At 39.8% G+C, this 25451-nt stretch overlaps 1 protein-coding gene across 1 annotated transcript in view; it reads right to left on the bottom strand.

The window, feature by feature from the left end:
• Nucleotides 1–25451, bottom strand: part of CADM2 (cell adhesion molecule 2) — a 342074-nt gene that overhangs the window by 78455 nt on the left and 238168 nt on the right. Inside the window, exon 8 of the mRNA XM_015409285.1 lies at nt 6137–6253. Coding sequence (XP_015264771.1) covers nt 6137–6253 — 117 coding nt within the window. The remainder of the gene's footprint in view (nt 1–6136; nt 6254–25451) is intronic.

Consider the following 25451-nt stretch of genomic DNA (forward strand, 5'->3'; position numbering starts at 1 on the left):
ATATATATATATATATATATTAAAAAATCCAGAATGTGCTGTGAAAACAGAGGGGATGCTGTGGTAGAGAATCTGCTTTGTGTGCAGAAGATCTGAGGTTCAATCCATCTCCAGTTAAAAGGATCCAGAAGTAGGTTTATGAAATACCTTGACCTGAGTCCCTGGAAAACTGCTGCCAGTCTAAGTAGGCAATTCTGACGTTGATGTACATTGATTCATTATAAAGCAGCTTCATGTGTTCCAGTGATCTTTGTTCTGAAGTAGAACTGATGCGTTAGGAAAACTTCCCCCAAATTTTCCCCTTGAATATAAGCAGGACATAGCCCTGACCTGGATAGCCCAGGCAAGCCCAATCTTGTCAGATTTTGGAAGCTAAGCAGGGTCGACTCTGGCAAGTACTTGGATGGGAGACCTCCTTGAAATACCAGAGGCAGGAGGTGGGGACAGGATATATTCAGCCACCTCTCTGAATATCCTCCAGGCTCCCAGTAGGGGTCAGTCACCAGAGGTCACTATGACTTCCAGGTGCAGTCAGGCACCAGAGGTCACCACGACTTCCACATGTGTATGTGCGAACACACACACACACACACACAAATTAAAAAATTTTAAAAATCCAAAAAAAGAAGATAAGCAGGACATCTTTGCCCCATTCCAAGATAAGAGTGGATGACATTTATCCCTTAGAATAGCAACTGCTATTGCGAATACTTAAAAGCTTTTTCAGTTTGCTAACTCCTGATAACTATATATTTATTGTTACTTTTTAAAGCTATACCATTATCTCTCTCTATGGTCACTTATGCACAGGTTCTTTGCCCTGACTTTGATGCTGTTGGAAAGCAAGTTTTCCCCCTTGTGCTTCCCCACAGCATCATGATACTTCCAGGTTTTGCCCATCTTTCTGCCATCTTTCTCAAACCTGCTTTGCTGTAATGTTTTGGGAAAGATCCCAGCAAAGACAAAGTAGCACCCATATGGACCAGAAAGCTTGGATTTTCCCAGTCCGACCCACATCAGTGGCCATTTCCCTCAGCACCACTACCACTGGAGTGCATTCTTTTAATGACATATTGCTATAGTGTCAAAATGTTAAAACTATCTATCAAGATTTCAGGATTCCTAGCTTTCATTTATTGAAAAAGAAATTCTCTAGCCATTTCTGTTCCAGAGATATATCTCTCCTCTTGTATCTGTAGACTAAAAGAGGCTAGAGACTTCCTTTTTAATCAAGGTTCAAGGTTTTGGTATTGACCTTTAAGGCCTTGAGTGGTCTGGGACCAACAAATCTATGGGACCATCTCCTCTGGTGTGCCATCGGGAGAGCTTTACACTCTTCAAACAATAACTTGCTGGTAATCCTTGGCCCTAGAGATGTTCGGCTGTCCTTGACCAGGGTCAGGGCCTTCTCGATCCTGGCCCTGACCTGGTTGAACTCTGCCAAATAAGTATTCTTTGAATGTAATCTTGTGTCGTATTGTACTGTAACGGCCAATGGCCATAAACAATAAATCTAATCTACATCTACCTAGTAAGACAATTTAACATGAATATAAATGCCTTCAGGTCAAGCAGCCATCCCTGAGCAGTACTACCTTCTCGAATTGTCCAGTCAAGTAACACTACAACCACCAAAACATGGTGCCTCCCACTTCTAACCCAGCCGACTTCTTCAGAAGGATACCATAGATGATGGTATCAAAAGCTGCTGAGACATCCAAGACAATAAACAGGGATGCCCTCCATCTCTCTTGTAGCAGAGATGATCAGACAGGGTTTATGTTTGAAACCCAGGCTCTAGTTAATCCATCTCCTCCAAGACTGCCTGAAGCTGTATGGTCGCCATTAAGAATGCCATCCATTCTCCAGTGCCACAGAATGGTGGCATTGCTAGAAGTTCTGTCTAAAAAGGTTTTAGTGCTTTATTTGTTGACTTTAATTGTTTTGCTTTACTGGATATGCATTTTTACTGACACTGTAGCCTATGCTAACTCCTCTGAGGAGGAAGTTAAAATTTCTTAAATAAATAAATACAACTTCTAGAAGAAGGGACTTTCATGGTAACTTCCAGTGTATCATTTTCTCATTTATGATCCATTGCCTTTCCTAATGCATTTCAAAACCCTTTTCACCTAGAGCTTTTAATATATTATAGTGCCCAGAGACTGGTTGCATAAAATCTTGCACAAGTCACAATGCAAATTGGGATACAGTAAATTTGTCTTACTGCAAGCATCTACCACAGTCTCTTTCTTACATTTCTGCTTGTGCAAGAGCTCTAATGCAAGCAGAAATTTTGCACTGGATCCAACTCTGAGCCTGTTTGCCAGCTCAAGGAGGATGAGGGGGCTCAGCAGACCAAGACTCAGTGAAAACATGGCCACAGCTTTTTACTGAATACAGTCAAAGGAGTATTGGTGAACCCAAACAGGAATGTTGCATGATGACGTCCTCAATGTGATTATGTCATGCAGAACTGAAGTCATCACATTGGGACATGGTGATACTCTGCTGTTTGGGCAAAATTCTATAGTTTTAGGCCATAAAACCCATAGAGTTTTGCCCAAAATGCAGACCAGTGCCATACAACATCCCTGATGTGATGTCATCACATTGGGACATTGTGCAATGTCCCTGCCCATCCCAAGAATGGCCTCCAAATTCCCCTGCCAGGAAGCTAAGGGGACCTGGCAACCCTAGGTATGTTTTCTTTCCAGTGTAAAACTTACCTCCATTAAATGTTTGTTGTTTTAAGAGGTAAACTCTGAGATGAGATCTGTGACACTGTCCTACCCATTCTCTGTATACTTCTTTTAAATTTATTTTAATTTAATTACCATGAATAGATTTATATTATCTGTATTATAGTTAATAGCTTTTTCCATGCCATTGAAGCATCCATTATACCAAATGTGGCCTAGAGTCACTCATTTTACTACCCACTGTTGGAATAATTCATTGAGTTGCAGTCTGAAACACAAGCATGTGTATTTTTTGTATTAGATATCTTTGATATTTAAAATGGAACACCACCAGCATGGTCACATAAAACAAAAATTGACAAAAAACAACAAACATTTACTTTTTAAATTGAAATTTTCATAGCCCCATCCTACATTTAGAGGATTTATTTCCAGTTAAGAATGCATAGGGTTTTTGTGTATCATTTGGAGATGTTTCCCCCATCAGTACATCTATCACAACACATTCCAGGTTTCTTTTAGAACAGTAAGACTATTTTAGGAAAACCTTTTGTTTTGTTTTGTTTTATGTGATATGACCCCCCCCCCCAATATTATATTGATTTTACACTGAGAAGTTTCAAAAAGTGTCCATATACTTTTTACATGTGTACAGTATGAGCTTGATATAGCTGACAGGGAGAAAATGCATTGTGATGGGTACTGTTAAAGATCCAGCACTTGCTTATGTCCATTGAACAAAATGTGTCACTAAAGCAGCCAAGATTTGGAAGATAGTTGCATATGAACCCTGAAAAAAGAACTCTATAATTAAGAGCTGTGTTACATAATGCCGAAAAATTCAAGCATGTGGCAAAAAGGGTCCTCCCTCCCACACCCCAAATTAAATTATAATTTCCGCTGAATCTCCATTCAGTTAAAAAAACCAAAGCAGATAATGTTTAAAGTGTAGTTTGGCTCTCAAACCCGGCATGCTGTAGAAATTCTATGTTATGGATGGATTGTCTGTTAAATGGAATTTTCCCACCAGAATTCCCCCAGTCTAAAAATGTCTGAGCACTAACTGATAATTTTTAAGGGTGTCTAAGAAATCAATTTTTAAATTTATCTTTCAAATGTTTAAATAGCAACAACCTCTTTTCTTAGAACATCCTACTTAAAATTAAATTTGAGGGTAATGATGTATGTAAACATAGGTTTAACAACATTGTTTTTAAATTTACAGTGCAATCCTAAGGAGTTATAGCCTCTATTTACTTCAATAGGCTTTAAAAGGTATATCTCTATTTAAGATTGCACTGTGAATCACCTAACCATCTACAATCCTTTGTCAAACACATGACATTAAAGGCTGCTTTACTAACTTAAAAGATAGGTTTTACCATGGTTCTTTATGTAACATAAAGAACCATGGTAAAACCTATCTTTTAAGTTCATAAATACAGACCAATATATCACATACTAAAGTGTTATTATGATATCTATCCTCGGATCAGCGAGATGGCAATGTTGTTAAAGTCACTTGAATTCTGCCTTTAGCTCCAGGAGATTCCGCAATGTAAAATCACAAGAGGATCATTTACTGCACCTAACTGGGTTAACTTATATGCTCCTTTTTATTCTCTGTAACTATCCAATATCTACAATTTCATCAGGTACTAGTTATGAAAATTAACTCCCTAAAGACGAATAAGATCATTTCTTTTTCATTCTAGGAAAACAAAATGCTCTGCCTATGACCTACCGGTTTTTGCTTCTGGAAATCTGGTCCTTTAATTGTTTCAAAAAAGTAGAACTTGTATTTCTTTTCTAGTCTGTGAATAAAGTGAAGGGAGGTATGCGTTCTTGTTTTTAAAGTTTTAAGAACTACCAGGGGGAAGGCCAGTGGAAAATGTGGAAAATGTATGTAAAATTTAAGGTTGTTCAGTTTAACAAAACATAATGGGTGAATATTTATGTGTCTGTGTTTTACTTCCCACTAACATTCCTAACTCTCTGCTGCTTGACACATACAATGTGTCAGAGTTATAAATTAAAAGGCACCATAATGAGCAGAGTTATGAATTTAATAAGCAGCAACATATACTTTTCTAAAGTTAGTTAAAAGTATTGCGTTTACGCGCACGCACATCTATACACCAACAGTTTGTACACATACTGTCATAAATAATGTAATTTTTCAACTTAGTAACATTAATTAATTTGTTTTAGTAATTACATAATCTTATGCAACATTCAATTATATGAAGAAATGCCAATAGGAAAGTTGGGGGGAAACAGTTACTTACACTGACCTCTTTTCTTAAAAAAAATAAATTAATTACTTAATTTGGATTTCAATAGAACCCAAAGCAGCTTACATCATTCTCCTTTTTTAATCCTCACAGCTACCCTGTGAGGTAAGTTAGGTTGAGAATGTATAACTGATCCAAGTTCACCCAGCGAGCTTTCATAGCAGAGTAGGGATTTAAACCATTCAGATGCTAGTCCTATCATCTAACCACTTCACTGCTCTGGCTCTCTACACTGCCTCTTGATGATTGAAATCACCTTGATTTAAATAAATCTCTCCTGAGCACCACCATAACAGGTAGCAAGGATGGGGAGGAGCTGTAGAGAGAAGACTTAAGCTACACCCAGCAGCTCTGTCCATTATAATGGCTGGGGTACTGGTTGAGGGATAGAAATATGTTACTTCCTCTAACAATGTCACAACTGCTATTTAATAAGATCCTATGTCATTAATACAGATGCAGAATATAGTGAATTCAGGTGAGAAATGGTTGTTTTAACTAAGAAGAAAGCAGCCATTTTCTAACCAAAAAATGTGATTTTAAATATTGTCTGGACTGAAGAGCCAATTTTCCAAAAAAACAACTTCTCCCCTTCAGAACGTTCTCTATATCATCAAGTACAAATAACAAAACACCAACTGATTTCCAGTGCAATAAAACAACTGCCTTTAAAATCCTCGTTTTGTAGATTCAGAATAAAGCAGAAGTCTGGAGGGGAAAACTATGCTGTAAAATTAATGAAATGGTTCTAAGGATATGGTTAAATCAAGATCTTTGACACATTCAAAATGTATTAGCAACAGAAAACAAAATAACCTTATTAAGAGACAATGTTAATTTGAAATTACAGATATTTGCTTCCAGCACAAGTTTGGTATAACAATTGTAGAGGAAGCAACTGTTGATAAAAATCATCCCAACCAACAAATGTTATTAGACAGAAATGTATAATGTATTGTTAAATCATTAACAGCTATGTTAACTGTTGAAAATTAGCTGCTTATTTAATACACTGCTGAATTTAAATCCTATATATTCACAGAATCTCTGAAACAGTTTGATTGTATTTTACTGCTTTTCTACCTGTTATTGACTGTTTATGTTGGGATTTGCAGGCCATAACAAAGAAGCATACTGTACCTCGGGTGTCGATGGCTGTTGCCGATGGGACTGTGCTTGTTAAGGCTACAGTGGTTGTGACTGTTGCAGTGGTAAGGGAGGGGATGACAGTGGTAGGAAGCAAAATGTTGGAAACATCTGGTGAGTGGAAAAAAATATAAAATAAAATCATATCATGCAAACATAGAAGCCAGAATAACAATGATTCAATTTCTAAATACACACATGTAAAAACGTATAAATTAAAACATGCTTAGCACAGACCAACAAAGGTACAGTAGTATACATTGAAATTCTTGACATTAGATCACTCTCTCTTTATAATGTTCAGATATCAGTAGATGGGCTTTTGAACAGAACAAAACAAAGCAAGAAGACTGTTAACATGACTGAGTTTTCACAGAGCTGGAGAGTGAATCTTTAAGTGACAAGAATCCTTTTCCTCACTGAGCCATTTTAAATGTCTCACATAGTAATAAAGCAAATACGGATGAACATGCTGTGTCAGCGTGGGAGATGAAAACACGACACCATCATGCCAAAATAAACACATGTGTTAAGAAGAGATGACTTATGTTAAAACACCTACTTTCAGACAGACTGTGTGAAAGAAAACATGGGCAAATGGCTACTAACGCTAAGAGCTGCTTTATGGGCTTTGCTTGTCTTCTTCCACATTTTTGTTTTAGATACAGTCGTCTGCCAAGATCCAGAGCAGAAAACACATAAAAACTAGTGAACAGCAAATACTATTTGACAACTGTTGTGGGTATGGTTTACTCAACAAAGACAAACCATCATTATCCATAAACATTTTGTTTGGAATTGAGTGCTATTTATAGGAATGCTGTTAACTGTATGTGTGAGCTGTGATGGAGCCTACCAATAAACAAACAAACAGCAACAATGTTTTCAGTTATTTTCTGAATTTAATAAGTGCAGGTACATAAGCTAAAGACACCACTGCTAAAACTTATCATAAACTTCCCTTAGCAAAGATTTTTTAAAATAAATAAACAGGCAAGTTTTTTACAAAAAGAAAAAAGAAATTAGAAAACCAACAACACTAAGATATGCACTGCTAAGAGCTCTGAAGATCAGCATTCCTTTCCCAAGAAAAGCACCACAGAAAAAAACACAGGAAAACAGCTTAAATTACTCTCAAACTCAGCTTTGATTATGAAGCATCTATGATGAATACAGCTACTACCACTCTAGAAATGGCTAATGCAAATACCTGTGACTTAAGACACTGGGGCAGTGTAGAACAGATATTGAAATCAGGGTCAAATAATTTATTTGCTGTTGCATAAAGTATCACCCTTTTCCAGGGAGGAAAAGGGAAGTTAAAAATTTCTGGCATCATACATTGCAGACGGTTCTGCCATTTTTAGATGTACTCTGTTGTTCTCCAAGTTAACATGAGAGCCACCCCCAAATTCACATTTCCTTCTAATAAATAACACCACTATCCTCTTGAGTCCATACCTGCCATTTCTTTTTCTCAGCAAACACATCTCTATAGATTCACTCTTTCATCCTTGGCATACTGGTATTTACATCTGTTCTTCACTAAGAGATATTCCCTGGCCAGGAAAATTAAAGCAAGTTTTTCAAAAATCTGAAGTTGCCATACTAATCTAGAGTATAACTGCCACATGACAATTAAACAGTAGATGTTGGTCCATATTGTTAGTGAATGATCATGTTTTGCAAAATAACTTGTGCCTATATTATTTTACATGGAGTGAAATTATTTTTGCAAATCACTAAGCTACATAAAGAAAACAGAAAAAACCTACGGAGCACCTTGGAAGATGGCTGCCCAATAGGGCTGTATGATACACAGGACTCAGGGCATTTGCTACTTGTGATATTACGTTGCCATCCCAATATCTATCACATTTCTTTTGTCACAGTTTCCTCTTTCAAGTCAATGTGCAGTTTGCAATGTACAGTAGCAGATGAATAGAGCTCATAAGAGATGCTGTTCTCAGGCATGTGTTTCAGACTCTAGCAGTGCAATCCCAAGCAAAGTTACAGTCTTCTAATGTGCTCTACAGTGCACTCAGAAGGGTGTACCCTGTGCTTAGAATTCAACTGTTAATGCTGCTTCACATCTTACAGCAAATGTCCATGTGTTACTACTGTGGGTCAAAACCAGTTGTGAAGCCTGTGGGGTTCTTAAACCTACACATTCAGTCATTAACGTTTTCTAAGTAATTCATCCAGCAAAATCTAATGCCTGGCAAGTAAATCACATCATGCTCCTATCCCCATCTCACTACAATGAAAGGCTAGTGCATGTTACATTGGACTATGCAGTTCCTATTGGCTTCAAAAGGAGACTGCTGGCATCCTATCCACTAGCTACTCCATATTAATCAGAATAGCTTTTCTTGCAGGCATAGTTGTGCTAGAAGCAATTCGGAGGCCAAGTTCCAGCCTTGCATCCTTTCAGCTTCTGCCATAAGTCTCCCTGAAGTGGGTCTTAATACTACCAAGTCATGCTGTTCTAATAGGCTTATAAAAGAATGAATAATGATTTCCAGGGCTCTTCACGATTTCAGTGTTTATTGGGCATGAATAGGGTGATATAGTGGTCCTTTGCATCTGGGGGAATGCTTCCAGCAAATCAACCTGATTTTAATACGCTCAGAGAGTTAACAAGGTATTGCTGCAGCTGCTATCTAGGCCATGAAAAAAGAAAGAAAGAAAGGTTATGCTTATTGATGAGGTCCATTGATACTATGCATAAGGAAAAGCCACTCTTGATTCTATTAAAGGAGTATTTCAGGCCTTTGGACATGTTCTTAGGAGGGCCACAAATGCATAGATCCAGGTTTTCCAAATTAAGGCCTATTTAGAAGGGGAAAATATGCAGACAATATAATGTATGTACAAGGCACCTGAGTCCCATTTGTTAGACTTCTTAGACAGAAGCTTTTACTCAGTTATACTCATTTAAGTGCCACTGAATTAATTATTAGGGTTGTCAACCTTCAGGTGGGGGCTGGAGAGCCCTTTGGATTGCAACTGATCTTTTGATGACAGAGATCAGTTCCTATTGGTTCAGCAATTCAGTAATGGTCATCACAAAAGTTATTTTATTTTCTGTCCTCTCAGGATATTTTCAGCATTTGTGTATAACAAAGTATTGATAGGTTTAGGGTTGCCAGGTTGCCACCAGCGGGGGATGGGAGCAGCATTGCCATATCCAGGCCGAGGATGGAGCCTGGGGAGGCCAGGGATCTCAGTGGGGTACAATGCCATAGAGTCCACGCTCCATCCCCACATGTTTCCCAACCTGGCTCTGGCAACCTTACAGCCAGTGGCCAGGTGGGATCTGTCAGTCCTAAACCTAGCAATACTTTGTTATACATAAATGCTGAAAATACCCTGAAAGAGCAGGCAATAAAATAACTTTTGTGATAACCATCTGTCATGATCTGGGCTGTGCCACCAGAGGCCTACTGGGCCCAGGGAGCCTGGCTAGCAGTAGGGGAGGCTGGGCCTACAACCCCCAGAAGGCTTTGGGAAGTTTTGGTGTCGATTTTGACCAATAGGGAAGAAGAGGGCTGGGGAATAAAAGAACTGGTGCAAGAGAAAAAGCTGTTCTTCCCAGGAAACAGGGCAAGAAGAGAGGCTGCTGTGGGGAAGAAACCCTCATCCTGAGGGAAGGGTGAGTAGTCTAAAGACACTTGAGATAGTGAGCTAGGGACAGTATACATTTAGATGCATTAGGGCATTTGATTTTTTTTCTTTTCAGCCATTTACTGTTATTATTCTGCATCTTGTTTGTTTGAGCTCCTATAAAATAAACCTTTTCCTTGTTGTACTCTGCTTGGTCCTCACGCCTATTATTTGGCCAAAAGGGAGGTCTGAAGGTCTTGGGAGGGTGCTCTGGGCCTTCTCAAGGGATCCTAAATCCAGAGTGGTGGCAGCATCAGGTGACACCCCACCTGAGCCATGACACCATCACTGAACATAAGCTGTTGAGCCAACAGGCTGCTTCATGATCTACATTAGCCTTTCAGGTTGCCAGCCCCCAGGACCGGGTGGGGGTTCCCCCACTTTTGGGGCCTCCAATCTGTCCTGGCCAGCTGGCTGGTGGGGGAAGCCCCACCCCCCAGAGCAACTACCTGCCCAGTCACCCCTCTCCCTCCACTCCTGCCAGACTTAAAGGGCTTCAGCTGATCAGCAAAGACCACATGATCTGCCGGTCAGCTGGAGGGCCCTTTAAATCTAGTGGGAGAGAGGGAGAGGGGCAGTTGAGATCTACATATTTGCTCGCAAAATGACCCTTTAAAGGCAGCGGCACTAAAAGAAAATATTTTTAAAATGACACACAGATGGTATATGTCCCCGGAAAAGTTAGCTAAGATATATGTTGGGCTGGATTCAAAGTGCTGGAAATGCAAGACCCAAATAGGTACGTTCTATCATTTATGGTGGCTATGTGATGAGGTTAAATCTTACTGGAAGGAGGTACAGAAGATGATTTGGCAGATCACTAAAAAGCAAATTCCTTTAGCCCCTGAAATATGTTTGCTGAATATTTTTCCTGATGAATGGAGGAAAAATGAAAAATATTTAATTCTACACATATTAACGGCAGCCAGAATGGTGCTCGCAAGGGAATGGAAAAATGAAAAGGTACCAACAAAAGAACAGTTAATTAGTAAACTGCTTGATGTAGCAGAACTGGATAATCTAACTCAAAAAGTTAACGGAAATATAAGTCCAAGATTTCAAGAAGTTTGGGCACCGTTTTATAAATGGATGGATAAAAGATGAAGTCAAGAGAAGAAGGGGTTCTGACTTGGGTGTTTATGTATGTATGGGGTGTGTGGATTGGTGAGGGTGATTGCTTGAGGGTTACGATGTTGTGTTATATGTTTTAAAATCAATAAAAATAATTATTAAAAAAAGGGTCTTTTTTTCAAGCCACGTGTGCGGCCTGCAACCACCCCTCTCTCTCCCTCCTAGATTTGAAGGGTCCTCCAGTTGATTGGCGGGCCATGTGGTCCCCACCTATTAGCTGAAGCCCTTTAAATCTGGCAGGAGGGGAGGGAGAGGGGTGACCAACTGGGTGGTTGCTCTTGGCGGCAGGCTTGGGGCCCTCCCCCAGAATGCCCCCCAAATCGCCCTGCCAGAGTGATGAGGGGACCTGGCAACCATAGTAGCCTTTGAAAATACCTTAACAGTATTTCCACAATATTATAGTGTTTAGAAGTAGTTAATTGCTATATGGCGATAATATGTTAATGTTTAATTTAAAATATTATTCTTGCTAATAGTAGGTTGATGACAAAGTAAAAATCTGCTCTCCCTAAACAGAAATGTGATCAGAAGTTGTAACACCTGTGTTGGACAACCACACCTCTACGTAACATGCTGGGGTTGATCTTGCTTTGAAATGAAATGCATCAATTTCTAGATATGCATCCCACATATTTCTATACCACATAGCTCATTGACCGAAATACCCATAGAACTTTCACAGAAGAGAGGGACTGATCAATCTGGAGTGTGATACCCTAGAATGCCACCACAGTTCTTCCACAGATGGTGTGTGCTACAGTGTTTCAGCAGCAGATACTCCCATCATTTAACCCTTCCCCATATCCACTTTTCAAGCCTCCTGGTGTCTTGGAGCTGCTTCAGGGGATAGTTACTGTTTTCTCCCTACTTAAACTGGTAAATGCTCAAATTGAGCAGAGGGACAACAGTGGGGTCCACTGGAATCAAGAAACAACTTTAATTATTTATCAACTTGAGCATACATGTGATTTGTTCAAGCAAAGGTTGCAAAAAGCCTCATGAAGATTTCGTATAACACTAATTATCACAGGCCTCCCCACCAATCACTCCACAACCTGCTGACCCTTTAATACAAGATTCCTGCCTAAATTTCGAAATGCTGGTGAATAAAAAAAATATATCATTAATTAAAATTAATGTAATATGGAAGCAGCTCTATAGAGTCAAGATTATACATTGTTAAAATATATTATACATTAATTTTGGAAGACTGCAGCCCAAAAATATTAAAAGCATTTTCATGGCAAATCTGTGAATCATTTCAAACATGAACATAACATCAAAGTTGTCTGCTAGCAACCTTATAATTTTTTAAAAAACCCAAAAAACTGGAAGCTTTCTATTTCCAATATTTTTATACAATGAAGAATGTGCGTTTCCATAAAAAGTTAGGTCTAAAAATAAGTTTATAACACTTATAAGACAACTAGAGACCTTTAGTAAATAAAATGGGGATTTTAGTACTAATATGATTTATAAAGAAATCACACTGGGGAGGGACCGTGCCCCAGGGGAAGAGCACATGCTTAACATGCACAAGGTTCCAAGATCAATCACTAGCATCTTCAGTTATACAGCAGGTGTTGGGAAAGACCCCTGCCTGAGAACCTGGAGAGCCACTGCCAATCAAAGCAAGCAGTACAAAGCTAGATGGATCGATCGTTTCAGCTTTGTATGTTCTTATAACAGAGATTCTTACAGTGCCATCTTAATAACATGTTTTCAAGAACACCATGCCCTACTGAACAGACCTAAGAAGGATTCTGAGTAGACATGCTTAGCAGAGTTTTTTCTAGCATTTAAATATTTTATTCCCTACCACTCCAGAATTACACAGAATGTTTGAATTTTTCAGTAGTTAGCTCCAAACAATCCAAGGCTGCAATCACACAAACTAAATAATCCACTTTCAAACTGGATTTCTACTGTATGAACTGGCAAAATCCAGTTGAAAGTGCACTGAAAGTGGATTATTTAGTGTGTAACAGCAGCCCAAAAATATTAAAACATTTTAAAATCTTCAGCTCTGATCCAAGGATAAATTATATGAAGATGAAAAATGGTATTTTATGCATTTCCATTAAGAAGTTCTTATTAGTTTTCATAAAATATTTACATTAAATAAGATTACAGCCGAGGGTGATTGTATACTTTACACCTATACATTTTCAAATAACAATAAGGTAGAAGAAACTTGGAAACAAAAAAAAATCATTTATGCAATTGGCATTCATGAAGAATGTAATAACAAACATATGAGTCTATGTGCCTTCCATTTTGTTGTGTATGAAATGGAATGTATAAATGTATAGAGCTTAAGTCTGACAAACCGACCAATCAGAACAAAGGAAGTTCTGGAGGGAAGCGAAGTGATTGGTCTTTATGTACTGTATTTGATTGGACCTTAGCTGACATGTGGGCGTGGCTTGCCAAGCCCAGACTGTTTAAAAAGGAGCCTGTTGCTCCATAGTTTGTCTCATTCTGGTTCTTCTGACTTTGTGTTCAAATAAAGCTGTTATCACTGTTCACCTGCAGCCTCGAGTCTCGTATCTAACACCTTTGTTCATTATGTTGATTATCTGATTCCATTTTTATCAGGCTTTGGGCCTTGTTTAGATTAGAATTTAGCTTGCCTTGGTTATTCTGGCTGATGACAAGGAGAGCAGTAGGGAGAGCATGACTTTGGAGCTCTTGGTTTTGTAGTGTCATTGGCCGTTATATTATTATGGGTCCTTTTGTAGGGTTTTATGAGGGGGCATTGTTATGTAGCAATTCCAGTCTTACCTGGAAAATAGATACAGCTGGGAGGGAATGTTCTTCTCTATGGGAAACTCTCAGTTTCTCAGGTTTCATACTGACCACCCCCACTATTTAATATCTATCTGAAAGTACTGGGGGAGATCATCTGAAAAACTGGAGTTTGTGGATTATTATATGGATGACACCCATCTATATTTCCCCTTTTTATCAGAGGAAGCTGTGCCTGTTCTGAGTGCATGTCACAGGACAGTAAGGATGAAAGTGACTATACTGAAACAAGAAAGCAATTGTGTTAGTAAAAATTATTAATGACTGGTTAGCTGGGAAAAATTACCATCTTATTTCACTTTTCTTAAATCATCAGGTAAATTTTACCATATGATAATTCTTACGGGTCCAGCTTTGCTTCTAGAACTTCAGACAGTAGCTGAGGAGGAGCCTTTTACCAACTGTCCTGTTTTTTTATCTCGACAGTAGGACTACATAAGTTTAAAAGGGTTGTAAGTTGATAGGTAAGCTACTAAAGGCAAAACTGAAGAAAAACAAGAAAAATATGCAAGGAGTCATGCAAGGACTTAGATAGTTGGAGCCCCCTAAGCAGGGAGGTATCCAGGCTATTGTATGAGATGGGGGCCAGGGGGAGAAAAGAAGAGAGAAAGAGAGATCAATCAGCAGAGGTGAGATCCCAGCTGAGGACTTTTGTAGGTCCCTGATAGCATTATCCTTCTTGTTGCCAGATCTGAAATCTGGATCTTACAACTAACAGTGCAGTGCTCTCCACACAAATAGTATTGGCTTATGGGTTACCTTGAACTGCTTTGAAAGCTCTGGCTAAGTACTGGAGTAAGTCTTGTAAAAATACAGTGTATTTTCCATTAATAAACATATTAATATTTTGATTCAATATTCTGGGCAAAACCACTGTCCCTTCTTTGCTCTGAACATTTTGTGCCCCCTGACCTATGCACTCCTCAAATCTCATTTTCAGTTTCTGTCCTAGCAGCCTGACATGTCTTAATGCCTGTGGTTGATCTGCTCAAATGACTGAGAAATGGAGAACAAGGGATGTGTCATACCTTCGGCTGTGTCATAACTTGGAACTGAAAGGCTCAAAACTACCTTACGTTAAAGCAGAGAGGAATAAGCTGGGTTTGGAGTCCTACACCGGAAGTGTATAGCTGATGCTTCCTATGTATTTTATGTATGTATAAAATAGCGTTATCTGAACAACTGGTCTGATTTTGTTTATATATAAACGATATTTGTATAAGAATTAATTTTTAGACATATAGTTTTCTCTGGTATCAACAGCTTCTTGGGCTGGTGTCACTATCACACATTAGAACACATTATGCTCCCAAACAGCGACTAAATACTTTATTTTTTGCTAGCTTAACAAGCGTGATTTTTTAAAAAAAATCTTACTATGTTTTAGACCAGGAGTCTCCAACGTGGTGCCCGTGGGCGCCATGGTGCTCACTGACACCTTTTCTGGTGTCCGTCAAGTATTTTAGGAAGTAGGCAGGGCCAAGTGGGACTTTTGACCATCAAGGCTTCTGATTGACTACTGAAGATTTGGTTGGCTTTGCAGATTTTTAAAAATGTTGCTTTGATGGGAGCTGCTATCACAACACAAGGATCTGCACTGTCTTACAGAAGTTAAGCTATGGCAATAATTTTGTGGCTGGCTCCACCTCCTGCGGCAGCCATTTTGTGGAAACTGTTTTGTTGCAGCACCCAGCACACCATGTCAAAATTCCAAATGTGCCTGCAGGCTCAAAAAGTTTAGGGATCTCTGTAACAGATTAACATTCCTTACCTTGAAACAATAAAATATATTACAGTATTGTAGGGATGAGCAAATTGTCCGATTTTTATTTCTTTTTATAGTTGTGTTTTTTGGTCAGTAGTTTTGATTATTCACTTTCATCACTTCAAGATCAGTTTGTATTATGTATTAGAGATGGGCATGGATTGGAAAAATGTGGTTTGTTTTGTGGTACATGGCTGAACCACAAATTGAACCATGAACCAAACTGGTTCACAGTTGGTGGCCCTGCAAACCCAGTTGAAAGGGACCACAGGCCTTTTAAACAAGGTTTGCAGAGAGCCTGAAAAACAGCTGAGTGATGGGGAGCATCTTCCATGCTACTCAGCTGTTTCAGACTGTGATGGGGAGCATCTTCCATGCTACTCAGCTGTTTCAGACTGTCTTGTGCAGTCCCTTTAAACTTTAAAGGGACTGCACAAGACAGCCTGAAACAGCTGAGAGGTGGGAAAGTGCCTCCCTGCCAATCAGCTGTTTTTGTGGGGAAACACAAAGCAGGGGTTTAGAGGGACTCGGAGTCCCTTTAAACGCCTGCTTTCTACTTTACCCATGAACCACCAGGAACTGCTTTAAAAGTTTGTGGAAGTTCATAACAGTAGACCCATCACAAACTTCTGTTCACAAACCACAAACAGGGCAACATTTGTGATGAATGCTGCTAGGCATTGAACCTAACCCTAGGGCCTGTGAGTATATGATGCAATTAGCTTTTCAGGGCTCGGACACTTCAAGACGTAAAAAGCCATGTAAAGACTTCCATTCCCACTTAACTATTCCCACTGAGACTCACAACAGGGTAGCCAGGCATATCCTGGCAACCAGCAAATGACTGGGAGGCTTACTTCATCATCCATTATTAAATTGTTTAATCCACAAAAATTAAACATTTAATTCGAGATTTAACTCAGTCACTAATTAAATCAATTCAAAACCTAACAAGCTGATTTGTCTACATACCAACAATATGTTTATGAGTATAATCAATTTGATACTGTTAGCCCATTTTCACAAGTGATGCTTAAATCTTCTTTTATTATCATTATTTCCTCAATCTGCAACTCAAATGTCATAGCAACATTGGATAGATTTGATTTTTAAGTGGCTCTCTTACACTTATTAACTAAGATTAGCAGCATTTACATGTGCACATCAATAACAAGAGAGATATTTAAAAGCACATAAGGTATGAGAATGGTATAATGGGACCTTGAGAATAGCAAAATGTTAGCCCTTGTCCATATATACTACTGCCAATTTTATATAAGGATGTTTCACCATGAACTGACCATTTTTGTGGCATGACACATAATGCATGCTCTACTTTTTAATGTCATGTGTAAAATGATCTTATTAATTGATGTACAATGAAATGCCTTATCTTGAGACTTAATGTTAAAGCAATTAGTGCACATTTATATCATTTTCCAGATACCTTCTATGAAACCAACTATACACTTTAATGCTTCAAATACTATTTGTGTGGATATAACCATGCCCTTATTGAGAAATATATTATTTTACCAAACTTTATGAAAAAGATACATATCAAATTATGTTTTCCTCCCTAGTATTTTGTATCAGAGGTTGGATACTAATTTTTCTAATGGATGTTTTGCTAACATATAATTCCATAAATTGGCCAACTGGAAACTGGGGATAAAGGTAGGTATTTGCAATAGGATATGTGTGCTGTATAGTTATAAAATTTCCAGAAAATGTTTTTTTCCAGTAAAACATGGACATTTTGGGTTCTCAGGGAATGAGTTTGCTCCCTTGAGGCCAAGGTGGCTGACCTGGAGAAGCAGAGACAGTCAGTTAGGTGCATGGAGAAGACTCTCAGGGACTTGTTCAATATGTCCCATTCTGAATATGGCAGCCTCACTGCTGTCAAGGAGCATGAGGGTTGAGAGGAAACAGGGCACCGTGCTGCAGATAAGGGGAATGTGCCCTCAGAAGGGTCTCCACTTGTCCCAAAAAGGAACCAGGCTGCTGGCGCTTAAAATAAAAAAGGTGGCAGATCAGTTTTTAAACAGAATATTGGCGGAAAGCTAACAGGAGACGAAAAGTCTCTGGTTCGAGATGGCTCATCTCAAAGAGGTGAAGGGGTAGCTGTTACTTCTCTACAAGGAAATTGATTAGAATTGTCCACTGAGACTGTGGCTAATGATATCGACTGCCTGGCAAGGTCTTGAGGCAGCAAGAGGAAGGTTGCGAGCTTAAAATGTGCAGGAAACTATAGATGTTTATACACAAATGCTAGAAGTGTTCGAGGTAGAATCAGGGAGTTGGAATGCTTGGTGTTGGGGTGGGGGAACAGACATTGTGGGTATTTCAGAAACTTGGTGGGATGAGGAAAATCAGTGGAATACAGTGATTCCTGGTCATAAATTATATTGGAAGGATGGGGGGGGAGGGTTGGAGGTGGGATGGCTCTGTATGTCAGAGAGGGTATACATTCCAGTAACATTGAGAGGGTAAGAGAATTGGATCTGCTTCTGGAAATGCTATGGGTTGAAATAGAGAGCCCAAAAGGAAGCTTAACACTTGGAGTTTGTTATCGCCCACCAGATCAAAAGATAAAGGAGGATTATAAAATGATGAATGAATTAAAGATAGCAGCTAGATGAAATAACTGTGTCGTAATAGGTGATTTTAACTACCCACACATTGATTGGGTCAATATGTGTTCAGGTTGGGAAAAAGAGACTGAGTTTCTAGACACTCTTAATGACTGTGTTATGGAACAGATGGTCACAGAACCTACCAGGGGAGAGGCAATCCTGGATTTGGTCTTAAGTAATGCCCAAGACCTGGTGAGAGATGTAAAAGTGATTGCACCGCTTGGAAACAGTGACCATAATATTATTGAGTTTAACATTCGTATAAATAGGGTTGCCCAAAAAGACTGACACAGCCACTTTTAACTTTAAAAGGGGTAACTTCTCTGATATGAGGGGACATGTGAGGAAGAAATTGAAAGGAAAAGTAGAAAGGGTGAAAACCATTGGGGAAGCTTGGAGGCTATTTAAAACTGCAATACCAGAAGCTCAGAAAAAATATATACCGCAGGTAAGGAAAGGCACAAATAGGTATAGAAAAAAAGCCTGCATGGTAAACGAACAAAGTTATGGAAGCTTTAAAAGATAAAATGAATTCCTTTAAGTGTGGAAAGCTAGTCTCAGTGAGGTTGATAAAAGGGAACACAGGCTGTGGCAAATAAAATGCAAGTCTGTGATCAGGCAGGCAAAAAGGAAATATGAGGAACACATTGCAAAAAAACCCATAAAGAACAACAATAAAACTTTCTTCAAATACATTAGAAGCAGGAAATCAGCCAGGGAGGCAGTGTGGCCCCTGTATGAACAAGGGGTTAAAGGAGTATTGAAGGCTGAGAAGCTGAATGCATTTTTTGCCTCTGTCTTCACTGTGGAAGATGAGAAGTGCTTGCCCACTCCAGAACCGCTGATTTCGGGAGGGGTGTTGAAAGACATGAGTCAGAATGAGGTGACAAGAGAGGAGATCCTACGATTGATAGACAACTTAAAAACTGATAAATCATTAGGCCCGGATGGCATACATCTGAGAGTTCTGAAAGAATTCAAATGTGAACTTGTGGATCTCCTGACAAAAATATGTAATTTTTCATTAGAATCTGCCTCCATTCCTGAGGACTGGAATTTAGCTAATGTCACTCCCATCTTTAAAAAGGGTTCCAGAGGAGATCAGGGAAATTACAGGCCAGTCATTCTGATGTCAATTCCGGGTAAATTGGTGGAAATTATTATTAAGGAAAGAATTAGTAGGCACGTTGATGAACAAAAACTATTGAGGTAGACTCAGCATGGGTTCTGTAAGGGAAGATCTTGTGTCACTAACCTGTTAGTATTCTTTGAGGGAGTGAACAAACATGCGGACAAGGGGGACCCAATAGATGTTATTTACCTTGACTTCCAGAAAGCTTTTGATAAAGTTCTTCAACAAAGGCTCCTAAATAAGCTCAATAGTCATGTGATAAAAGGAGAAGTCCTTTTGTGGATCAAAAACTGGCTAATTAATAGGAATCAGAGAGTGAGTATAAATGGGCAATTTTCTCAGTGGATCAGTACTCATTCCGATACTTTTTAACTTGTTCATCAATGATTTGGAGTTGGGAGTAAGCAGTGAAGTGGCTAAATTTGCAGATGACATGAATTTGTTCAGGGTGGTAAGAACTAGGGAGGATTGTGAGGCCCTCCAAAGGGATCTGTCGAGGATAGGCGAGTAGGCATCAACGTGGCAAATGGGGTTCAATGTCGCCAAGTGAAAAGCAAATCCTAACTATAAATACACATTGATGGGGTCTGAACTGGCAGAGACTGAGTAAGAGAGAGATCTTGGACTCATAGTAGATAATTTATTTTATTTTTATTTTTTGCATTTTTACCCCACCCTTCCCGCGAATGGGACTCAATGAAAATGTTGAGACAGTGTGCAACTGCAGTAAAAAAGGCCAACACTATACTGGGGATTATTAGGAAGGGAACTGAAAACAAATCAGCCAGTATCATAATGCTCCTGTATAAATCGATGGTGTGACCTCATTTGGAGTACTGTGTATAGTTCTGGTCAGCACACCTCAAAAAGGATATTATAGCATTGGAAAAAGTGCAGGAAAAGGTAACTAAAATGGTAAAAGAGTTGGAACAGTTTCTCTATGACAAAAGGTTAAGGCGCTTGGGGTTCTTTAGCTTGGAGAAACGACAGCTGAAGGGTGACATGATCAAGGTTTATAAGATTATGCATGGGATAGAGCAGGTGGAGAAAGAAGTACTTTTCTCCCTTTCTCACAATACAAGAACTCGTGGGCAGTACTTCTTCACCCAAAGTGTGATTAACACATGGAATTGACTGCCACAGGAGGCGATGGCGGCTACAAGCATGGATGGCTTCAAGAGAGAATTAGATATTAGCCACAAGGTATAGATAAGAACTCTCAATCTGGGGCAAGTGATGCACTATGGGGGGGGGGCAACAGTGGGAGGGCTTCTAGTGTCCTGGCCCTGCTGGTGAACCTCCCGATGGCACCTGGTGTTTTTGGCCACTATGTGACAGAGTGTTGGACTGGATGGGCCATTGGCCTGATCCGACATTGGCTTATCAACAACAACAACAAAAAATACCTTTTATTGGCATAAAATATTAAACAGTTGCCATTGGGGTAAAACAATCCTATAAAATTTGTGGAAAATAAATAACTTCTAAAAGCATTACAAGGTATGGCTATTTATATAAGCTTAAAATTATAGCAAGATAAAATTTGCCCAACCGCAGAACCTTGAATTAAATTCTGCAACTCATTGATCTCAGTTAGAATGATCAGGGACATTTTTCCGTTTTATAAGAGCATAAAAGAACTTGGCAGTCAATTCAATAATCTCCGAATCCCGGGAAGTAAGGAGGTAGTGTAGCTTGCTTCCATCCGGTTGGCATGCAACCTTGCTAAGGGGGACTTCCAGAAATTTTGCTCGAATGTCATTTAGCAGGTTACAGCGTAGACATTGGCTTATCTTATGTTCTTATATTCTTTATGTTCTTATGATGTCATCGTGGTGTGCATGTGAAGTACGCACACCAATGAACTCCAGGACCAGGACCCCCCCCCCCCCTGTCAGCAGCCAGGTAAAACCTGGCAACCCTAAGGAGGGCCCAAAGCATCCACTCTACCTTTTTATACCGTACTTTTCCAGTAGGTTTCCTTTTATACATGACCAAATGAGGTGTGAGGACCCAGGCAGACTAACAAATAGTTTTATTAAAAAGACTAGGAATAAGGCTCGTTGTGGGAAGAAATACAACGAGCTCTAGAAAGAAGCTCCAGGTGAGTGTCCCAGCCGTGGCTGGTCGGGTGGCAGAGGGAAGGGGATAATAGAGGGAGGCAAGCCATGTTTATTTCCTTCTGTTTAGCTATAAGGCAGAGCTGTCTCAAGTAATTTTGCTGCCCCATGGGTAGTATGGGAGGACAGCCTCATGGTAGCAGGTATGGTTCCCTCCACCCCTGACTTATGTTGATTTGGGGTTATGCAGTGGCAGCTAAGGTAGAAAAGCACCTCCTCCTATGCCATGTTTTCTGGGTTCCAAGGGTCTGGAAAGCAGTTCTATAGCCAGTTACAGGGTTGCCAACTTGGGGTCAGGAAATACCTGTAGATTTGAGAGGTAGAGCCTGGGGAGGGAAGGGCTGGGGAAGGACCTCAGCAGGGTATAATGCCATAGAGTCCACTGCCCAAAGCAGCTATTGTCTCCAGGAGAACTGATCTTAGTCATTTGAAGATCAGTTATAATAGATGGAGATCTCCAGGTGCCACCTGGAGTTTGGCTTATGTTGATTTGGGGTTATGCAATGGCAGCTAAGGTAGAAAAGCACCTCCTCCTATGCCATGTTTTCTGGGTTCCAAGGGTCTGGAAAGCGGTTCCATAGCCAGTTACAGGGTTTCCAACTCTGGTTTGGGAAATACCTGTAGATTTGAGGGGTAGCACCTGGGGAGGGAAGGGCTGGGGAGGGACTTCAGCAGGGTATAATGCCGTAGAGTTCTCAGCCCAAAGCAGCCATTGTCTCCAGGAGAACTGATCTTGATCATCTGGAGATCAGTTGTAATAGGTGGGAAATTTTCTGTAGGGGAAATTACGTGCTGTGGCTGGGGAACACGGTGATTTCTGGGAGATCTCCAGGCCCCACAGGGAGATTGGCAACTCCAGTGACCATTTAAGGGAAATTGGGATATTTATTTTACCTCAGGACACATTCAATGTTAAATGGGGGAGGAGGTGAAAAGATCCCTTATCATCATTCTCTTTCATGTTTTCACCACAGAATTCCGACCCTTTTGTGTCACCTCCCTATATACAACAACTCCCAAGCAGAAGTTTCTCCACAGTTCCCAGAATGTCACCCAGAACTCTCAGCCTAAAAATCCCCAGTGTTTCCTCAACTTCCCCACTCAAATGCTCTTGCGAAATCTAATGCAACTATTTCCAGCTTCCTTTTTGTAGTAGATTAGCAAGGTAATCTCTGCTTCCCAATGCAATGTGAATAACGGGTAATATAAGGTCCCAATCTTGCCCAAAGCAAGTAAATGTTTTTTGCGTATTTTCAGAAGAGAGTGCCTTAATTCTCTTGTGCTCCTTCCTCTTCAACTGTACTCACAAAGAACGAAAAACCATCATAAATTTTCTTACCCAACTACAGTGGTTATTAACTCTGGGTGGAAGAATATATTAAATGCTGGAGACAATTTTTGTGCAAAGCGAAGATAAGAAAATATTTGCCCTCTATTAAATGGCATAACCCTTTCTTCAATTTTCAAATGGCAAAGTAAGAAAAAAAGGGGGGGGGAGTTCTGTCCCACTTGCTGCACCTCATTTAGCTATACATCTAATCTCATTGCTCAAAGTAAGGGCAGAAAATTGTCTAAGATTATCTTTATTATCACACTATACCGAACAATCATTTGATCTCAGATGCTATGAAACACTGACAGTTTTAAAACTTGGTACATTCAACATTATCTTATTTCATGCAGTTTTCCTGAACTCAAAAATACATTTTATCAATTACCCTCTGAAGTTCCAAATCTGTATTTGCAGAAATTTAATTAGGAAAACATCTCCAGTGTCCATTACATAAAAATGTTAGCAAGGCCAGCTTACAAGTTAATATGAAAGATGTGCTGACATGGGCAACCAAATAATCAGACTTAACTACCGCAATGGAACCTTGATAATGAAACATCTCGCTGATTCTTACTGGCTCTCATTGAGCTAGATAATCAGTTCAAGAGGGTGTAATAAAGGGGTGGGGAGACGAAACTCATAAACATTCTTTAACTCAGATGCCTTTTCAAAAAGTTGCATAATGTTATAAGCAAGAAAGATCAGTCATCACTTAAGGAGCCCTCAAGAGATTTCACCAAGCTTTCTACAATTTCTACCCCACCATCAATCTAACTATGAATTGTTCTACACAAGAAATAAACTTTCTGGACACCACAGTACAGATACACGAGGGACACAAAAATACCACATTATACTGGAAACTGACAAATCGGCAAACATATCTACATGCCTCCAGTTACCACCCCAACCATATCAAACAATCCACTGCGTATAGCCAAGCCCTATGCTATAGTTGCATCTGTTCCAACCCCTCAGACAAAAATACTCACTTGAAGAATCTGCAGCAGACATTTTTGTAACTACAGTATCCTCCTGATATGGTGAGAAAGATGACTGGAAAAGCCAGAATGATACTCAGGGACAGCTTGCTACAAGACAAGCCTAAAGAAAATGAGAACAGAACACCAGTGGTGGTCACCTACAGTTCAAAACTCAAGCCAGATCAATGCCTTATTAATGACATACAACTAGGGGCTGGGTCCTACCCTTCTCCTGGTGGGGGACTTGAAGTTCATCTCTGGGAGTTCTTTGCCCCGCATGCAAAGTGCATGGGGCACGATGACATCACACAGAAGTGATGTCATCATGCTGCCAACATCGTGCAGCGGCACTCTAGTTTTTTTTGGCAAAGCTCTATGGTTTGAGCCCAAATTTACTATAGAGTTTTGCCCCAAAACTAGAGCATTGCTATGCAATGCCAGCGGCATGATGGTGTCATTTCTGGATGATATCACTGTGCTGTATTTTGGGCATATGCTGGTGGGGTTTCCCCCACTGGCCAGTAGTGGGAAGGGGCCCACAAAAGCGGGGGAACCCCCACTCGGAGTGGGAGTCTGGCAACCCTACCTATTGGATAGTGACACTTGCCTCACACAGGCACCAGGGGGGGACCTCATCTTGTTGTCCAAGGCTTTCACGGCTGGAATTCATTAGCAGTTGTAGATTTTCCAGGCTGTATGGTACTCTCTGGGTCAATGTGAGAAGAAAAATGGTAGGCAGGTAATTTATATCTACTCAGGAGGGTGGGGTAGGTCTGAGGCATTATCTTGTAAGAGTTTCCCAGACTGTGACATGCTAATGAAGGAGCTTTCATGAGGAGGTTATTTTGCATATGGATTGGCTGTTGAAATTCTAATCTTATCTGTAGTGCTGTTGTAATATGTAAAGCATTTTGTGTTTTCCAGGACAGGAAACCATGCCCTATTTATTTTTAAACTCTCTTCTTTTTTGTTGAAATTGTGTTTATATTTATGAATTTCAATGGCTTCCCTGTGTAACATACAGTTCACCATGGAAAAAGAAATCAAGGTTAAACTCCCGTTTCTAGATATCATGGTCATCTGCAAAGCTAACCTTCAATTAGGTCACAAGGTCTACAGAAAACCAACTCACACGGATTGTTATTTACACAAAAACTCCAAACGCCACCCTCGGCAAAAAAGAGGCATAATCAAAACATTAGTAGACCGTGCAATACGGATATGTGAACCGCACTTTCTCAACAATGAACTAAATCATCTAAACCATGCACTTCAAGCAAATGGCTACTCCAAGAATGAAATCAGAAGAGCGATTAAACCAAAGGTAAAACAAAGAACTGAGGAAAAACAGTCTCCCACAGGAAAAGTGTTTTTGACATATATCAATGGAATCACTGATCAGATGGGAAAACTTATGAAAAATCACAACCTACAAACAGTATTCAGACCCACCAGAAATATACAACAGACACTACGATTGGCAAAAGACAGAAGACCCCCTCACCTCTGCAGGAGTATACCACATACCATGCAGTTGTGGACAGGTTTACATTGGGACCACACAGCGCAGCATCCAGACAAAAATAAAAGAACATGAAAAACATTGCAGACTCAGCCAACCTGAAAAATCAGCAGTGGCTGAACATAGCCTAACTTAAACAGGACAAAGTATCTTATTCCAAGACACTTAAATGCTGGAGAACACAGGAAAGCAATTGAAATTCATAAACATAAC

The sequence above is a fragment of the Gekko japonicus genome, unplaced genomic scaffold, assembly GCF_001447785.1.
Source record: "Gekko japonicus isolate JY-2015 unplaced genomic scaffold, Gekko_japonicus_V1.1 scaffold439, whole genome shotgun sequence".
Taxonomy (NCBI): Eukaryota; Metazoa; Chordata; class Lepidosauria; order Squamata; family Gekkonidae; genus Gekko; species Gekko japonicus.